General features: G+C 38.0%; 1 protein-coding gene across 9 annotated transcripts in view; it reads left to right on the top strand.

The window, feature by feature from the left end:
* numbl (NUMB like endocytic adaptor protein) overlaps nucleotides 1–18,417 on the top strand; it is a 38,768-nt gene that overhangs the window by 13,871 nt on the left and 6,480 nt on the right. For 2 of the 9 annotated variants that reach the window (XM_077723019.1, XM_077723018.1), the window contains exons 1-4: nucleotides 3,648–3,987; nucleotides 12,066–12,216; nucleotides 14,148–14,222; nucleotides 15,532–15,606. In XM_077723019.1, coding sequence (XP_077579145.1) covers nucleotides 3,947–3,987; nucleotides 12,066–12,216; nucleotides 14,148–14,222; nucleotides 15,532–15,606 — 342 coding nt within the window. In that variant the 5' untranslated portion in view covers nucleotides 3,648–3,946. Of the gene's footprint in view, nucleotides 1–3,647; nucleotides 3,988–12,065; nucleotides 12,217–14,147; nucleotides 14,223–15,531; nucleotides 15,607–18,417 lie in introns of those variants that run through there. The other 7 variants (XM_077723015.1, XM_077723014.1, XM_077723023.1 and 4 more) reach the window with 4 other exon arrangements.

The raw sequence follows: 18,417 nt of genomic DNA, 5'->3' as shown, positions 1-18,417 counted from the left end.
GTGCTGATAAAAGAGAAAGGGGGTAAAGAAGGAGGGCCCACCGCTGGCCATTCTTCTTCATGGTGGTGGCGGTGAAAAGACGAGACGCGCTGACCATCTGTAGTGCGTGTCTGTAATCTCCAGTGACTGCACACACACATACATACACACTCATTTAGGGTGCAAAAGAATCCTTTTCTTTTGTGTCGTCAAGCGGTTCTAAGAAAACAAGGCCACTGAGCCAGGTTTTTCGATTATGACGTCTTTGTGTAGTGAGGTGTCACTAAAAGTATGGTAGGGTTGAAGTGAGCCTACTCTGTAATACACAATTAATTTTAGAAGTGTTACTTGGTTAATTTTCTGTGTTTGTCAAAATTGACTATGGTTGAGTTTAGCTTCAGTGGAACCACACGGAGACCCTCCATGTTTTTCTTCTGTTTTCATGACCTGATCTGCATGGGGGTCATCACTTATGTTGTGTCATCACAATAATAACATGCTGCATGCCGTTTTGTTCTATTTGTAGAAGTTCTTGGAACTAGAAACTCCAAATTGGAATATTATTGCAGGAATTCCAGCAAAATACAAGTTAACAGTGAAATCCTGTGTCCCACTCATTACCTGCAGTACAGTTATAGTACACTATGATGTAGAAATGGTAGTGTGTGGGCAGGTTGGTGAAGCATCATCTACATAAATAGTGCAGCACATCATTACTGTGTGGCGCAATGTAACTCACCAATAAATTCAACAGCTAACAGAGTAGAACATTCGGTGATTAGTAAAAGAGTACTGAAAATTATGCAGTAATTGTGATTTCCGTTTGAACAGTTCCGTGCTCTGAAATTGGTATTCAGTATTTTTCACCTTACCATGTATGTGGCATCTGCACTAGGGTTGTGGGGGGTGCTGGAGCCTATCCTAGCTGACTTCAGGCCAGAGGCGGGGTACATCCTGAATCAGTGGCCAGCCAATCACAGGGCACGAGGTGACAAACAACCATTCCTGCTCATACTTAGGGGCAATTTAGAGTGTCCAATCAGCCTAGCCTTCATGTCTTTGGAATGTGGGAGGAAACTGGAGTACCCAGAGAAAACCCATGCAGGCCTGGGGAGAACCTGCAAATTCCACACAGGTGGACTAACTGGATTTTAACCCAGGTGTGACCCACTGTGAAGCTGATGCGCTAACCACTCACCCAATGAGCTGGTTGCTTCATTAGTACAAAAAATATATATTTATCAATAAATATAAAATCATAGTTATTTTTGTTGTGCTTTATTTTGTTACTGTTACAACAGGTTGATCTGAGGAGCCTTTTGTCATGTTGCTCGCTAGAAAAGGACAAGGCAGCCTTCCAGTGTGTGAAACATGCTGCATTTTTTAACAGATTAGAGGGCAAGTAGACAGATGGTAGTTGCCACTGAAGCAGATAGGCTGACAGACAGATGGATATGTCAACATTTAGTGAACAGATGCATAGAGTCCATGTTTCATCATTGAGAATGTGTAGATTTCCCTTTTGACATACCCAAAAAGAAACTGACTATGTTAGATGCTTTGAGTGTTGTTCTAAATGTCTGCATCCTGTCAGTGTCATCATCCTATTCTTTGTGTATAGAAAGGCACTTTTAAGCCAAGGATGGACAGAGGCAGATGTAAAAAGCTCTTAAGGCCTATTGATTTTTTTGCTTATGGCCTTGTATATAATTGCTTTGCATGCATATACGTACATAATGCATGAATGTGTTGTTTGACGGTCAACACTTTGAAATTTGCTGAGACACACCCTCCAACTGAGGATATGTCAAAAGTTGTTTTGTTTGGGTAAATGATTCTGAATCTAAGCAACAACCTAATTTTATTGTCATTTTCCCCCCTAATATTCTTTTCTCATTAGCAATTTTGACTCCCCGGGCCTCTATTTTGTTGTGTTCGAATGCCTTTTCTGCAATAATTTTATCTTATATGTAGTTTTGAGTAGCTGGCAGTAGATTTGTCAATGAATTTGTTTTCCATTTCACGTCTAATGCTCTGTAGGCATCGCGTGTCACAGGTTCATACTGTACAGTACACAAACAGAGCCTGCTGTCATGGAAGTATTCTATTCCCCATTCACCATTTTCTTCAACAAGGCAAGAGAAAATACTTTTCTCCTTCATCACCTCACCTCATCCCTATAGACTACTAGAGTCTATTTATTTATTCATTTTATGAAACTATTGTTACCTCTTTTCCCATAGACTCAATTTCCTCCCCAAAATCATCCTGAACACAAAACAAAATTAATATTAGAAGTTGGAGTCACTCTACTCCTATAGTAAAAACAAACTACAATAACATATACAATTAGGGCATCCCTGTCTTTGGAAATATTCACTAGTTGCCATGGGATATGGTTGCCATGCAGTGGTAATAGCTTTTCACATACTCATTGAATGTTTAGCCTTGCATGAAAGAGCTTGGATGCCATGTCGATTAGCACTAAAAGTGACACACATACATACACGTATGCATGCACGCATACAAATCTTTCGTGATGGAAAGGCGATTGACCATGTAATCCAGTTGACAAGCTGTGCAACTGTGTGCTTGTGTCCAGAAGCCACTTGAGGGCACACTCACACACTCCTCCATCATCTCGCTATTGGTGTTTAGTCATCATCTTTCTTTGCTGTAACTGTAGTTTTTGTGTGTTGAGAATATCTATATTCAGCAGAGAGGACAGAAAAAGGAAGAAACAGAAGAAAGCTAAATATAATGTCAGACACAGATTAAAACCAAAGGCTGAAACTAATGAACAGTGCATGAGAAGCTGTGGGGTGACATTATACTATTTTAGATATACGTAGACTTGGTTTTATTGAATTATCACATTTTAATGACCCTTTTCTTCTTTGCTTTGATAAAGTCCTTAAAAGCGACCACATATTTTGCTGCTGCGGTTTTGGACAAGTGCTCTATTCCAAGAAGTTTTCATCAACAATTTACTCATTTCAATTTGACATTACAGGACCTTTAACTTTTTGTTCAGACACGAAATTCACATAACGCCCATGGGAACTGTCAACCTATTTCATTTCATCAATTTGAAAGTTATTCTTTGTAAATTTCCACCCAATGACGTGCTTTTCATCTATTCAAATCATGTCAGATTATCTGGTATGACTATGTAATCACACACTCAAGCTGCAAAGAAAGAGTGTTCGCGACCTGTCAGCCACAGTGAGAAATTCAACAAAAATAGAAATAGATGACGTGCAAATTCAGAGTTATCCCAGAAAAATCGCAATACTCCAACTGGCTGTATTGCTCTAACTTGCCTTCCTGCACCCTGTCAAAAGATTTAACATCTCCTTTATTTTGCCTGATGTCCCCCCGCCAGCGTTTATTCTCAAATACCATCACCACATCTCACCCTCTCCCCTATTGCACTCTTGACCAGTGTGCCTTGAGCAGATGGAGTGCAGCAAACTGTGTCAGCACCCACCATAACTCCTGTAACCACCACTCCCCTCCTCTTCTTTCTTTTTATTTTTTTAATTTTTTTTTTTATCCTGCTTCTCCAGTATTTCCCCACTCCCAGGATTTGGGCCAGACATTGATTTATCATTTATTTATAGCACAGCTGTGAGCATGCACACACGCCTGTGCAGTATTTGTTTCCTTCTGTGCATCTAAACAACAGATGCTCATGTAGCTCGTGGGCACTCCTGATTGTGTTCTGGGTTACTTGCATCTGTAAATCTGGGTGAAGGCTCCTTTTCTAAGTTAATCTCTTAAGAAGAGGTGTGGTTCTCTGGCTGAGCGCTCGCTCTCATCACCGCTCCTCAGTCTGAGCGACGATATCATCACACAACTCCTTCCTCCGCTCATCTTTTTTTTTTTTTTTTTGCACTGCTGTTGCTGCCACAGCTACTCATTTGCAAACGTCGGTTTGTCACATCTGCGTCTTTCTGCGACTACGATGAGTTCTTGCAGTGAGATGGGGGATGCCATGGACCCCAGGTGAGTCAGACAGGGTTTCAATGTTTTGGTGTGCTTTAAGCAAGAACTGGAAGGCAGATTACTCTTGGCTGATGATTATGCTTTCCTGCATTTATTGATGAGATTTGCAACTGTGCCTGTTCCGACTCTAAACTGGGTCATTGGTGTGCTAGCTGTCACTTGTGCTGCTTTTCTCTTAGCTATGTAGAGGTCAAGAGCAAATGGTCTATTTTTGTGGATGGCTATTGTGTTATTAGTGACAGTGTCAGTTTAAGACCCTGACAAACTGATAATGGGACTGGTCTCCTCAAGGCTGATAGTAGATAATAGTCTTAGCAGATGGACCAACCACATGGAAGAGATTAAACATCCTGTATTTATACAAACACACATTGCATTGTTTCTGTGTTGCACTAGTGTTCACCTTTTTCGTCATTTTAACCATGAAGAGATGTATGCGATATATAGATGCATTCTTTTCATTTCTATAGTAGTTGGTGTGGTTTAAATCATGTCATGCTGCCTGGAGGATTTGCTAAATTCCTGAGCGTTTCAAGACTCGTTTCTCTTTCCCTCTGTCTTTGCAACTAGGCAGCAGAGAGGAACAGCTCTCGTGTTATGTGAAATAGAAAGAACAAGGCGTAGAGTGAGAAAATGGAATGAGTGAAACGAGGACAAATGAAGAAAAACAGTGCTAGAGAATCAACAAGGCAGAGAAGAGAGGAGGGGTGTGAAAGTAAAATTTGAAATGAGGAAAATAAAGTGAAAAATAAGCCAATTGTGTTGCAAAGACCGAAAATCACTGCCAAAGTTGTCATGAAAACTTTTAAAAATTCAATTTTATAGAAAGGCGTTGTCAAAGCGGAATCTTTTCTTTACTGCAGATGTTTTTTAAAGATTCGGAACTGCCAAAACTATGAGGTAACCTGACGTACTCTGGGTGGACTTAATATTTTGTTACTAATAGTATGTACTTCTGTCTTAAGTCTTCAGAAGTATTCCTTTGTTTTTCAGTTCCGGACATCGACCACATAAGTTGTCATCGACGATATAAAAAAACAAAGGAAGCAATATACATTAAGTGATCACGGCATGAATAAAAATCATGTAATTATGTGTCAGCTTGACAAATATCAAGATAAAGTGAGACATAGATGCAAATTTGTCACATTAGGGAACCCAGCTATTAATTACCTGCTGTCCGTTTCACACTCTGGAACAAGTGGACACAGTGAAAAAGAACAAAAAAAATGTTATTTTCCAAGCTTAAGTAGGTCAAAAATTTCTACTTAGACCAATATTATAATGAGGTTTCAAGGCAGTGACAATTAATATGGAAAAATGCTAATGAAGTGAAATTAAGTATAACTATCCCCTAAAAAATTATAAAATAAACACCCTTTAGACAACAGCTGGAGCAAAAATCTAAACTATTGATTCATTTTTTATACTTCCATGCCGCACTTCCTCGGAAAGGTTGTGGTTGGTTTCTGGAGCCTAACCCAGCTGACTTCGGGCTAAAGGCTGACTACATCCTAGACTGGTCACCACTCCGCTGTGGGGCACAGAAGTACAGAAAATTAATGAATAAATGGAGTATGCACGATACACTTGTGTGGAGTTTGCATGTACTCTCTAGGCCTTTATGGGTTTCCCCCGGGTACTCCGGTTTCCTCCCACATTCCAAAAATATGCATTGTACACTGATTGGACACTTTAAATTGCCCCTAGGTATGGGTGTGAGTGTGCACAGTTGTCCGTCTCCTTGTGCCCTGTGATCGGCTGGCCACCGATTCAGCTCCATCACCCCCTGCGACCCTAATGAGGATAAATGAATGAATGAATAAATCAAACAATCTTGTTTTTTTTTCATTTTTTATCTAAGAGAAAATGACCAGCGAAAAACAAAATTATCAAATTTTCAGAAATATTGTAAAGGGGAAGAAATCTATTAGTATTTATAATATGTGGACAATGCGGTCGTACATTTTACATCCAGACCTATTGGAATTTACGACTTCACCTTGGTTGAACAAGTAAACCTCATAAATTCATCATTTCTGACACCACCACTGAAGCAACATATTCAGAAACGCTTGTCTTGTTTGTCAATTTTAAATGCTGACATAATTCAGTCATCTCTTTCACAGTTAACGGCACGTTCTGAAACCTAAAGTGGATGTTTGTCAGCCACAAAAATAATCTTATTTTTTTTAACAACTACCTAAATCTACTAGTCCTGAGTAGATGAAATTTCACCGTCTCATTTTATAGGCTAAAAATGTGCAAGTTTTGGTTTCTTATCTAGCCCAGGCCTTTGATTAAATCTGGAACAGACCCAGTGTAATGGTAAAAGAAGGATTGCATCAAAATTTAAACACTAACAGATGAAAAATAACACTACTAATGAACTAAGAATGTCACCAATGTTATGAAATGGTGGCCTTCCTAACATGGCTTTATATTTGAAGTTAGGAGAGGAGATATCAAATGGAACCACAGCATAACAATATGATAGTGGAGCATATCGACCCCACTCATCCCCTTCATGCTTGGCTGCGCAAATATCTTTGGATTGGCTTCCCTACCATACCAATTTCTGTCACTTTTACAATACACGCATGCATGTAAAATAAGGACAGACAATAGCTAGGATGCAGTTACATGATCATAAACATAAACAGCTCAACCTGGTATGTCTAGTTGAGAAGAGAACAGATACATTTGGATTGTTAGGTGACTTTCTTTGGTCATAAATGTTTAAAAGATCCAGGAGTATGACGTTTTTTTTAAATTATTAGACTCATGCTTAACTTTTTCCTAGAGTTATTTGATGTTATTTGGAAGATTTAAAGATTATTATGCAAAATTACCAGCCCATAATGGTCTTCAGTGTACTTTCTGTAATGTCTAAGCACCCCCACAACTCATATGAAACATAAACCATGTGAATGTTTGTGTATCTGCAAAAGAAAGCAAGTTAGAAAAGTGGAAAATGATAGAGACAGTAGCAAACGTGGATGCCAAACTGATGGTTCTGCACATGGTTGTGCTTCAGCTGTCAATTTACATCAGTCAGTAGCACATACACATGTACAGTAAATACACACTCCTGATCTCATTGTGCTGGTTGCTAGAGAGCAATTGGGGATTGTGACTGAGTGATTTGTGGGTCTGCATGGCGACAACATTGACCTGGAAATGTTCAGAGTGACACGACTGTCTGGCTCTTTCACAAACAGAGTGCATTTTGAGCTGTGCTATTGTTTTTAGGTTGTCCTACTTTTTTGTTAGGATTGGAACACAATCTAGCACCTTTTTAATAGGATTTTTTTAGCACCCAATTATTTGTTCTTCTACTCTACATCAAATTTGAGGGCAAAATCAAGCTAAAACTTGATTCTTATTGGTTCTGAGTGTTTATTTTTGTAGTTGTGTGTGTGTACAGTAAATCTTTCACATCATCTTGCCAATATAGACATGCCGTTTTGCAAAAGGCATGTTAATCTGACTTTGAGCATATAGTAATAGCCTGAACTATCTCCCTCCCAAAGCCAATGAATAAGGCCATCCTGTCCTAGGTCAGACTTTAGTCTAAAGTGGCCTTGTTTATCTTTTCATCAGAACACTCTTTTTTTATTTTTTATTTTATTTTTAATCTTTGCTCCATCTGTTGTCGGAAATGGTGTTTGTGTGCAAGAGCAAATGAGAGTAAAAGACAGAGACTTTGTATGTGTTCTTATCCAGAATAGTCAGTGTCACTGAAAGTCTGCAGGCTCCAGAAACTGGGTCAGGTGTGTGTGCGCGCTTGTGCGCGCATGCGTGCGTGAGAATGAGTGGATAATGTGCCTGTCTTTGCTTAAAGTCTGTTCTCAGCCTCCAAACATTTAATACAAGGAGGGAGATTTGTAGCAAAACATGCTTGTCATATTTGTAGTTTAACCAATAATGTTTTACTAGCAAAATAGAGCTTTCTTTTTATTTTATTTTTATTTGTTCCTGTTATTTTTTCATATTTTATCAATTTTTTGCACTAAACTCAAGTTACAAAAACAAGTCAGAAATAATATTTAGATTTTTATTTTTGTTTATAAATGGATTAAAAGAACTGGATTAAAAACCCAGATATTCCGTTTTTTATAGATCTAAAACAGTTTATTTTAGCTTTTTTAAATATGTATTTTTAGATTTTACTAAATGATTTTTGAACAAAAAACACACAAAAAAAGATTTAAAAAATGTACTGAAACCTATCCCAACCAAGAATGTTGCTGTAAGCTAAAATTGTTTTTTTTAAATCACTATTGTACTATTACTAAACACTTTGCATTTCAAAGACCAATTTTTTTAAACTAATATTTCTCACAGGTGTAATATAGGTTGGTTTTGCCTTTTGCTAATAACATAGTTATGGTTTTATTTTGGGGCATACTCAAATTTGCATGCAAACAAAAACAGACCCTCACACTTTTTGCTTCTCCTGTGAGATGACTTTTGCTACCATGTGGTTATACAAAAAGTGTGAGGGAGGAGTAAGTCCCATTTCCCCGCAAAAAATCTTCGCCCCCTGTTGAACAGAAAACATCTGGATTTGCAAAAGTACAGTTTATGCGTGCATGAATGCGAATAAAAGAGAATGGAGTTTAGCCAAAGATATCAATCAGATTTCCATCTGGTGACCACTAAACAGAGCCGAGAAGACATGAGGTCATGCTGTCTTAACACAAATTATACAAAAGAAAACCCACCTACAAAACATATCGCAATTGACAGTGAGAAGAAATGTCACTCCAATTCTAACAGTTTTTCTGATTGTCGCTCTGTGATTGGCTGACAAATAGCTGGAATAATAATGAAAGAATGTATGAGTGGAAAAAGGGATTTCCATCATTTTATTGTTTTGTTATTTTATTATCTTGTTTTTGTAGGGAGTGATGCTTTGTCTGTGCATGGTTAAAAAGACTTCATATTTTGCAAATATCACATCATTGTGTATGGAGTGAGAGCTTAATGTATTGCAGATGTTTGGAGGGGAAATTACTGTTTTCTTTTGGATTCAAGCCAGAAGTTTGTGTAGTCTTCTCAAAGGTGCTGAAGGTTTTATGACCAGAATGGTCTTCCTTTGGAGCTCTTTATTTTTTCATTCTTCAATTGAAGTCCTTTTGGTTACTTCAAAAAGTCGTGCATATGCTTTTTGTTAACAGGATGAGGTCACAAGTATGAAAGGCGTTTACAAGTGGCATTCACATGTGTCCGCCCTGACGGCTCTCCAGCGGCTAATCTGTTTACTACAGCTTCGTTCCTGATTTTGCAATATGATACTCAGAAGATTAACGGGAAATTTAACTTCTGTGTGGCCTACTGTCTAGATAAACTCTTACTTTTTACCACTTTAGCTAGGCCTCAAATCTAGGCTTTGAAAAACAATTTAAAGATTTTTAATGCACAGGAGAAAAAAGTGGATTTTTCAACCGACTGTATGCTAATTTTGAGAGGTTATTGAGAAAATAAGATGCACTTTTTATTGAATGTGAAGGAATAGGGTGAATGAGGAAAACAAACTAATTTAGTTTGGTGACTGTTTTTAATGAAGGGAAGATTTTATAAAAGGCAAATTCACTCTTCAAAGATTTATTCAGATTTTATGTTGGTAACAATTCGGAATGGGACCAAAATCTCATTGATGTCTTTTTTTTTTTTTTGTAAATGTAAAGTCTTCCAAAAGGTAGCAATTATTGTTGCCAAGCACCAGAGGGCTGAGTGATGTGATGTTCTGGGTTGTGACAGCAATGATGTATTCATGCCTTACGAGACTGCAAAATAGATTGATTGCGTTATTTCTGAGCTGTTAGGTTTATTTGCGTTTTCATGCTCATTTGTATTTTTTTTTAAATCTGCAAGGTTTTATTGGGCAATATGGTCAATATGGAGATTTTTTTACCAGCATTTGCGGTGTCCTTGCTGTAATTATTAATTATCCCGCTCCAAAATTCAAAAGTGATCTCTTTTATGATCAAATATAAAGCTGAGAAATCTTGAATACATTTGTACGTACATTGGTAATGTCCCAATCTCATACTTAGTATTGCCACTCGATACGACTATTTTGGGAATATTGGACAGTCTCAGATTTGGTCACGAGATCTGATCCGATTAACCTCTGTATTTAGTACTGCTTTCAGTAGCATTGTGTTTTATAGCTGCTGTAAATCAAACCAGTAAACCAGGGTTGTGCAAACTGTTCCTCAAGGGTCATAGTGGGTCTTGTTCTTTGTTCCAACTGATTCAGCACCGCCAGTGTAACCAATCAGGTTTCTGCAGAAACATAAATCCGCTCATTGCAGTAGTAAACACCTGATTTGGTGTCGGCTTCATGGGTTGGAACGAAAATCTCCACCAATATCCAAGTATTTATTTGAAAATGAGAGTTGTCTTTTACATTTTGCCTAATTTGCGGGCGCATGTGGTCCATCTTGGTCTTTGTCTTGTTGTTTTCATTCTTTTCCAACTTTCTTTCAATGTTAGGCTTGTCAATTGACGCTCTCCTAATTGTTATTAAAACCTCTTGCTAAGTACTTCCTAATATCATCATAAAACTGAAGTAGAAATTCTATCCTGCAATATTTTCACTTTTCTTTGCGTAACTTCTATTAATTTCTCTCCTCTTTAGTTTAGAACATAGGCACGTGTTATCAACACACTATACAGCTCATCTTCTTCCACCCAGCTTGTTCCTTCTTTCTGTTTCACCCTCAAGTACTTCAACGCACACGGGGTCTTGGTACCCTTCCCAGAAATGAATTGCACAGGCGGCAGCATGTGCGCACGTGGAGGGTTTGTATGTCCGTGTGTGTCAATTCTTGGCACAGAAATACATGTCTCACATGCCAGTAATGAGTAATGCCACTCAAGCTGTTTTGCAGCCGTTGCGTACCAGTAATCCACAATGCGCGCACGCCTGTGCGGTGAGAGCGAGTGTAAATTTACGCACACTTCCAGCATGCCGGTTATTACCACTACTCTAGCAGTGATTATTAGAAGTGATGTGTCTGGTTCGGGGTATATATTTAAGTGCCTACCCTGACCCACGTGTGTTGCAGAGGGAGCTTTCTCTTCTCCTCAGTCTGGAGATTTCTCGCTTACGTTATGGAAATTATATGTCTTCGGTGTAGGGGTTATGCCATTTCACCCCCTTTTGTCACCAGTGTGCCGGTTTCTGGGGCGACTAGACGGTAAGAAAACGTTGGGGTTTGCCTCTTCCTCCTTTTGAAGTCAGGATATGAATGGAAGGATGGCTAGATTTCTGGATTTATGATTTTTATGTGGAGCTTAAGCTTTCACTGTAGTTGGGTGCATAATTTTGGTCAAACATCTGCACTATAATGTAACTAATGTAACTTGACAGTGATATGGAGTTGACTAAGTGTCTCTTAGTTTTATAAATACCAAAACACAAACGTAGTGTAATGAATATGCATGAGAAAAAAGAAGAAAAAAAACATTAGTCTTGACACTCAACTGTTTCCAATGCATCACAGATCCTCTTTTTGTGGCAAACATGAGTGTGGGGAAGTGAAAGCAGTAATTACCCTTTATAGCAGACTACATTTCGATGGGGGTCATATTTCATTATGCTGGGAAATTAACATAGCCTTGCTGAGTAGAGATGATGAATGCTCTCAATTAGGCAGCGTAGACAATATTTTTTAGCAAGAACTGCTTGAGTATGTGGGCCAATTTGTCATTTCTTACACCAAGTGGACACTTTTTCGGTATCGTGAAATTCAATTGAAGAGCTGAATGCAATATCAAATGCTCTGTTTTGCACAGTCAAATAATACAACTGAGTCCTACTTAAAACTAAAACTACTTTTAAAAAAAACTATAGCTACTCAACTGACTAGATTCAAGATTTATGAAAAGGTGGCATCCAGGTTGTTTGGAATGAAGACTTGAATCCACTTTGGGCCTTTATAGAATAGTTGGTAGACCAACCCTTAATGTGCATTCTTTAGATTTTTTTCTATCATTTAAATTGTCAATAATCTGCATGTGTTTTAATCAAAAAAATAAAATGGTTTCTCTCCCTCTGTCTTCAGCAGCGTAGAGCACGTGACCCCGGAGATGATCAAGCTTCGTCAGAGCCTGAGAAGGAAGAAGCCCACCTATGTGCCCGAGGCCAGCAGACCACATCAGTGGCAGGCAGATGAGGAGGCTGTACGCAAGGGCAAATGTAACTTCTCAGTACGGGTAAGTAAGTCTCTGCAACCCCTATTTTTTTATATTACAATATAATTTCAACTAGATAACTCATTAATTCTCAGACATACCTATTATGTGATCTATTAAAAAGAATTTACACTATTCAGATGAACTTCAGATAAGACTTTGGATGCATAATGTAGATTTTATTCTCCAAGTTTGAAAATTAGGCATTCTTCTCAATCGTGGTTCCAAAAATCCTAATCTATTTTCAAAGTTATGCGGACAAGTGTCAGAAAATGTGTCAAGTGTTAGCATTTTACTCATACAAAATGTTTAAGAGTAATGCAAATTCTAAAACACAATATGACGAAGTAGCGCATGTTTTTTTGAAACTAAATCTATATCGATATTTTTTATTTTCTGACATAATGTTTATTTAAAGGACCCTCTGAGCCCTCTGGACAGTTATTGAGTTATGGACTGAAGAGACTGGATAAAATGAATGTTCAGTAGATGGGAAATTGAGAGATTCAAGGAGATAAAATGGCTGTTATTCAATATCAGCTATAGTGAAACACATGTAATAAAGTAGCTTTAAATAAGGCAAAACATATGAGCAAAGTAGAACAGAAGAAGACCTTGTGTGTACGATAAGGTTAAGAAAACAAGTCCTGGTTTTATGCAGCTGCATAAATGAAAGGATCAGACCACTCACATGCACACCAGCTGCTTGTTTTCATAGTTTTTCCACCAAAGTGCACTTTTAATATTGAATCATTTTACATTTGAAGATTTTAGTCGTGGGAGTTATGTTCTACTGATTACAGTAAATAAACACTCAACCACACCATTCAGGAATGAAAGACAAATTCATTTGCATGACCTCTTTTTTTTTTAGAAAAAGTAATACTGTGTTTTCCAGCAATTCAATTTTCCTAAAGTCTGCCTTGAGCTATTTGGTAACTACAGTATATCTGTTTGACTGCATACTCCCACACATCATTGAAAGCTCTTGGAAGCGGAAGTGACTCCCATCAGACTGTGAGCTTGAACTGTGTAAATGAGTTAGTTTGAGGTTAGAATAGACATCAATATAAAAAAAACCTCTGGGATGTGTTATTTTGGTAGATATACTTTTCATTGGAAAAACATTTATGATGTTATTATTTCAATAAAGACATACCGCTACTGTCAGTGTTAAGGAAATGTACGGAAGCAGGACTTATGTTATACATCAACATTAAATAGTTCTCTATTTTACATCTTTATAGATATAATAGTCAGGATTTTCATCAAAGGACATTTGTGGGAGCTTTTTTTGCCTTTTAATGTCAATTATCTCCCATATATTGACTGACAAGGAAAGTTATTTAAGTTTTAAAGACAACAAGAACGAAACCAGTAAGATTATCTAAAATGGCTTTTTATTTTTTTGTTTGGATGACTCAGCTTTAAAGGTCCCTATTTATTTATTATTTTCTGTCATATCTGTCCCTATTCCACTGTAATTATGCACTTTAAAGCAGCAAAGTCCAAACATTTTTCTGGGCTGCTTTTAGAAAAAAAATTAAAAGCTGTGCGGGCCAACTTGAAATCCTTCCATTTTCATTTGGTAAAGAGAGAAAAAAGATGAAAATCTTCTCTTTTTAAAGTATTAACTCATTGGTTGTCATTGATGGCAATAGACATCTAATCCATTTGGAACCGTGCCCATCACTGGCATTGAAACATGATTATTCAATATGAGCCTACCCAATTGAAATGGATTTGTTATTTATAACCTTTAATGGCAGTGACTGAGTTAAAGGCTAGCAGCAACAATAAAAAATCCTGAGTTGTAAGGATATTGTAAAATACTAGAGAAAACTAAACTTGCTTTTTTTAAGAGACTTTAACTTCAACAGACAGGTTGATTAAAATAACAGTGTAGACGTCAATGAAATACATCTAAAAATAATGTCTCTCTTTGCTTCCAGTACCTAGGCTTGGTGGAGGTGGACGAGTCTAGAGGGATGCATGTGTGCGAGGAGGCGGTGAAAAAGTTGAAAATTGTAAGTATATAACACACACGCACACATACACACATACACACACACACACACACACACAGTCAGCTATTTTATGATCACTGCAGCTCCCTCTTATTTTCCTTTCATTGAGCTAGTTCTTTAATTATTAACAAAGTGCAATATATGTTTGGGGCTAAGATTTCCACATACTACACAGTACAGACTGGGGTTTTCTTAAGAAATGCACACTGTCGCTTAAATTGAAATAAGAAGACCCGTATATCCCAGGTCACAATAACCCATGACTTGAATTGAAAATTTTTATGAATTCATTCATTTTCCCAACCGCTTATCCTTACAAGGATCGTAGAAGGGAATACCCTAAATTGGTGGCCAGTCAATTGCAGGGTACAAAGAGACGGACAACCATTCGCACTTAAACTCAAATCTAAGGGTAATTTAAAGTGTTTAACTGGCATTTTTTGGGAAAGTGGGAGGAAATCGGAGTACCCAGAGAAAACCCATGCAAGCCCGTGGAGAACATCCAACCACTCATCCTTAATTGAAATAAAGAGAATAAAAATAACGAATTAGCAGTTAATAAAGCTACGCCAATGTTGAGCCATTTGCTATATCTTTGAACAGAAACAGAAATACAACACATTTTCTTTGCCTTGTTTGGAGATTTTTCATTATGTTTACATATGTATGTCATCCTAATTCATTTCTGCTGATACAATTCTAGGGAACATGACTGTGTGTTTTAAATACACATTACTGCATTGTACTAACAATATTTCTTTTCCTGTAATGTCCCCTCCTATTAATAAATCACTCATCCACCTCCTCACTTCACTCCCCTCTTTAACGCCTGCTTCAATAAATTGCTTCCTGTTCGGTTCTGTTGCTCTCTATGGGATTACACAATATCTGGGGCTGTAGGCTGCTACAAAATAGTTCAAAGACAATCATTTATTGCTCTATTTTCTTTTCCTGACTCACACATTCATAATTCGAATAGACACTTTTTCCACCCAGTAATATTGTATAGTGTTACCATTAACCCCAGATGTGTTTTTGTAGTTCATAAAAGAGAGAAATTGATCATGAAATCAACTCTTAACAATAATAGACGTCCAATCCATTTCAGCTTTGTATTTAAGTGTGTAATCTTGTTTTTTCCTCCAATTTACAACAATTTGCTATTATTTATTTATTGAAGTCTTAATTTATTTGTTTCTTTGGAATTATTTGTGTTTTTATTACTGTAATCCTTTTTCCCAATTCTTTTGAAAAAATATATACTATTTAAATTATTAATTATTATCCATTTCATATGCATTCATTTCAGAGTGGAAAAAAGACAGTGAAAGCAGTATTGTGGGTCTCAGCTGACGGATTGAGAGTGGTGGATGATAAAACAAAGGTAAGGCTGATTTTAAGTTGTCACTCCCAGATTTTTCTTACCACGAACTTCAATTATGTCCAAAATATTTCCCCCCCATCAAAGTATTTCAGTATGCATACATTCATTCATTCATTTTATGAACCGCTTTATCCCCACAAGGGTTGCGAGGGTGCTGGAGTCTATCCCAGCTGACTTTGGGCACGTGTTGGGGGACACTGTGAATTTGTGGCCAGCCAATCACATTGCACTAGGAGATGGACAACCATTAACGCTCACACTCGTACCTTGGGGCAATTTAGAGTATCCAACCGGCCTTTTTTTGGGAATGTGGGAGGAAACCAGAGTACCTGGAGAAAACCCACACAGGTCCGGGGAGAACATGCAAACTCCACAAAGGTGAAGTCACCTGGATTCGAACCCAGGACCTCAAAACTGTGAGGCCGACGTGCTAAACACTCACCTGCCAGGCCGCCCTATTTCGGTATGCAAATCGCTAATTTCCTCGACCTTTGATCATGGAAAAAAAAACCTTTAAATAGAAAAATGGCATCGCTCATACACATTATTAGACTCGATCAAAGGTGCATTTGATTAAGTACTGTATATTAATGGCGTCACAATAAAGGTCGGGCAATCTAGAATGCTCAAATATTGATTGAATCAAAACAGTCTCAGCCCCAATAAAATGTCAAGCCGCACTTAAGGTGGCAGCTTATGCATTTTAAAAATTCAAATTCTCTTTATTTTTAATTAGTTTAACAAGATTCTTTCTGCTGGAGGTATTGTCCATCACTTTAAACCTATATTTTTATTGGAAAGGCCCACTGAAGCGAAAAGCATACCGTTAATTAAAATGAGACGTTCCTCCGTTCATTATGTACACCATCTGAGTCCCAGCAGCTTGCCAAAGGTGCTTAGCGGGTCGGAGGAGGAGGAGTTCAGACATAAACTTGCACTTGAGGAATGTCTAGCGACTGAGAGGCGTCCCTGTGTGAGTGCAACTCACCGGGGAATCTTTTGAAAGTAGATCAGACTAAATAGCTGGAGAGAATAAAGGAGTGAGTGCGTTCAATGGAGAAGCCCCTTTTTGCGTCTTCCTTTCATATTGGCGAAAGACCACACACATAATGTCGTGTTTCAACCCCCACTGGCGCCACTTCAATAACACCACCTCTGTTTGTGTTCCTGACCCAAATATGACCTTGAGTGTACAATGGAAATATAGAATACTTTACTATTATTCTCACAATGAATTATCTTAAATTTAGAATTTATACCAGAAACCTGTGGCTCATTAGTTCTTGTATGATATAGTCCTGTGATTCTGAAAGTGTGGTATCTCAAACATTGACTTAATTACTGCTGTCTGTCAAGTAGGCTACAATAAACAATAAAACATTCATATTTGATTAAAAACAAGTTATTTTCAGATAATTATGAAAAACCGTGTAATTCTAGTATTTAATGCAGTCCTTATGTGCATTACATTTCCACCAAATCAAAGTGCTGAGTTAAATCTTTCAGTGCTACTGACTATATGTCCAACCAGGGGCTTCAGAGCTGCATGTGGCTCTTGTCTGCCATTTGCTGTGAATCTGCAGGTGTATTTACACCTGCCCTGTTTGGTCTGGGCCAAACCTATAAAGTCTGTGGTGCGCATCTTCAGAGGTTCAGACCAAAGCTGAAATCATACATTTGTTTGCATGTGACAGGCTTCTGTAGCCACAGGCATTATGGGAAATTTTGTTTGGTTCGCAGTGCCTGGAGCGATGATAAGATGGAATGTTCATTCATTCATTCATCATCCGTACTGCTTATCCACATCAGGGTCACGGGGGGTGTTGAAGCATATCCCATATAACCTCGGGACACACCAAATTGGTTACCAGCCATTCGCAGGGTACAATAAAACAGATAACCACTCACATTCACAATCACACCTCCAAAGAATGGGAATCAAACCCAGACTTCCCCGCACCAATGTCATGTGGAAGAACCACTGCACCAAGATGGAATGTCTTCTAGATATTTATAGATAAAAGTGACGTTGCATCAATACCCGCTTATTTAACGAATGTCCTGCAAACAGTTGTACATGGATAAACTGTATCAATATGTCCATGATTGTTTATTTCTACCACCTATGCTATTTTACCATGTTAATCCGCCCAGACGGTTTTGTCCAGTGATTTAACAATGTTTCCACGACAATGTTTTCACATTTTCTAATTTGGGGTTGCATGAAAAACAATTCAGTATGAAAATTAACCAAAATAGGTTTGGTCTGGAACCCAGAATGTGAACTACGGGTTTTCCTAGGAACATTTTGTCCTTTCATGCTAACATATTTTAAAGTCAGCTTTGGGCGAATCAGCCCTTCTTTGCAATGATACTCCAAAAGAACTTATGCGACATTCCACTTTGGTTTCTGTGCTTCTACTGTGACCTTTCTTTTAGTTGTCCATCTCAATCAGTGAGTACGTTTTAAATGGACTGCTTATGACGCATGACCTTCATGATGCACCCAACAGAAAGAACAACCTTTTAGATAGCGAGATGAGATACACAGTCACGTGTCACCAGGCTATATTCATCCTCGAGTAAAACACACTAGCTATATGATAGAGGACAGAGTGCACACTTACTTTATTGACATTTTCCTGCACTTGGCTATGGTGTCTGTGTGTGTATTGCAATTTGAATGGAAAGCCGACGTCACGCGACCCCCTACCCGTTGTTTGAAAAGAAGACACTCTACTCTGCACTGCCTTTCACCTTGGTACCAGCAGCTCAATGCATTCAGTCAGTGAATGCCCCGTTATTCTGCCT

This window comes from Stigmatopora nigra, chromosome 8 (genome assembly GCF_051989575.1).
Source record: "Stigmatopora nigra isolate UIUO_SnigA chromosome 8, RoL_Snig_1.1, whole genome shotgun sequence".
NCBI lineage: Eukaryota > Metazoa > Chordata > Actinopteri > Syngnathiformes > Syngnathidae > Stigmatopora > Stigmatopora nigra.
Note: the sequence above shows the minus strand (reverse complement) of the source record. Positions and strands in the feature narration are given on the sequence as shown.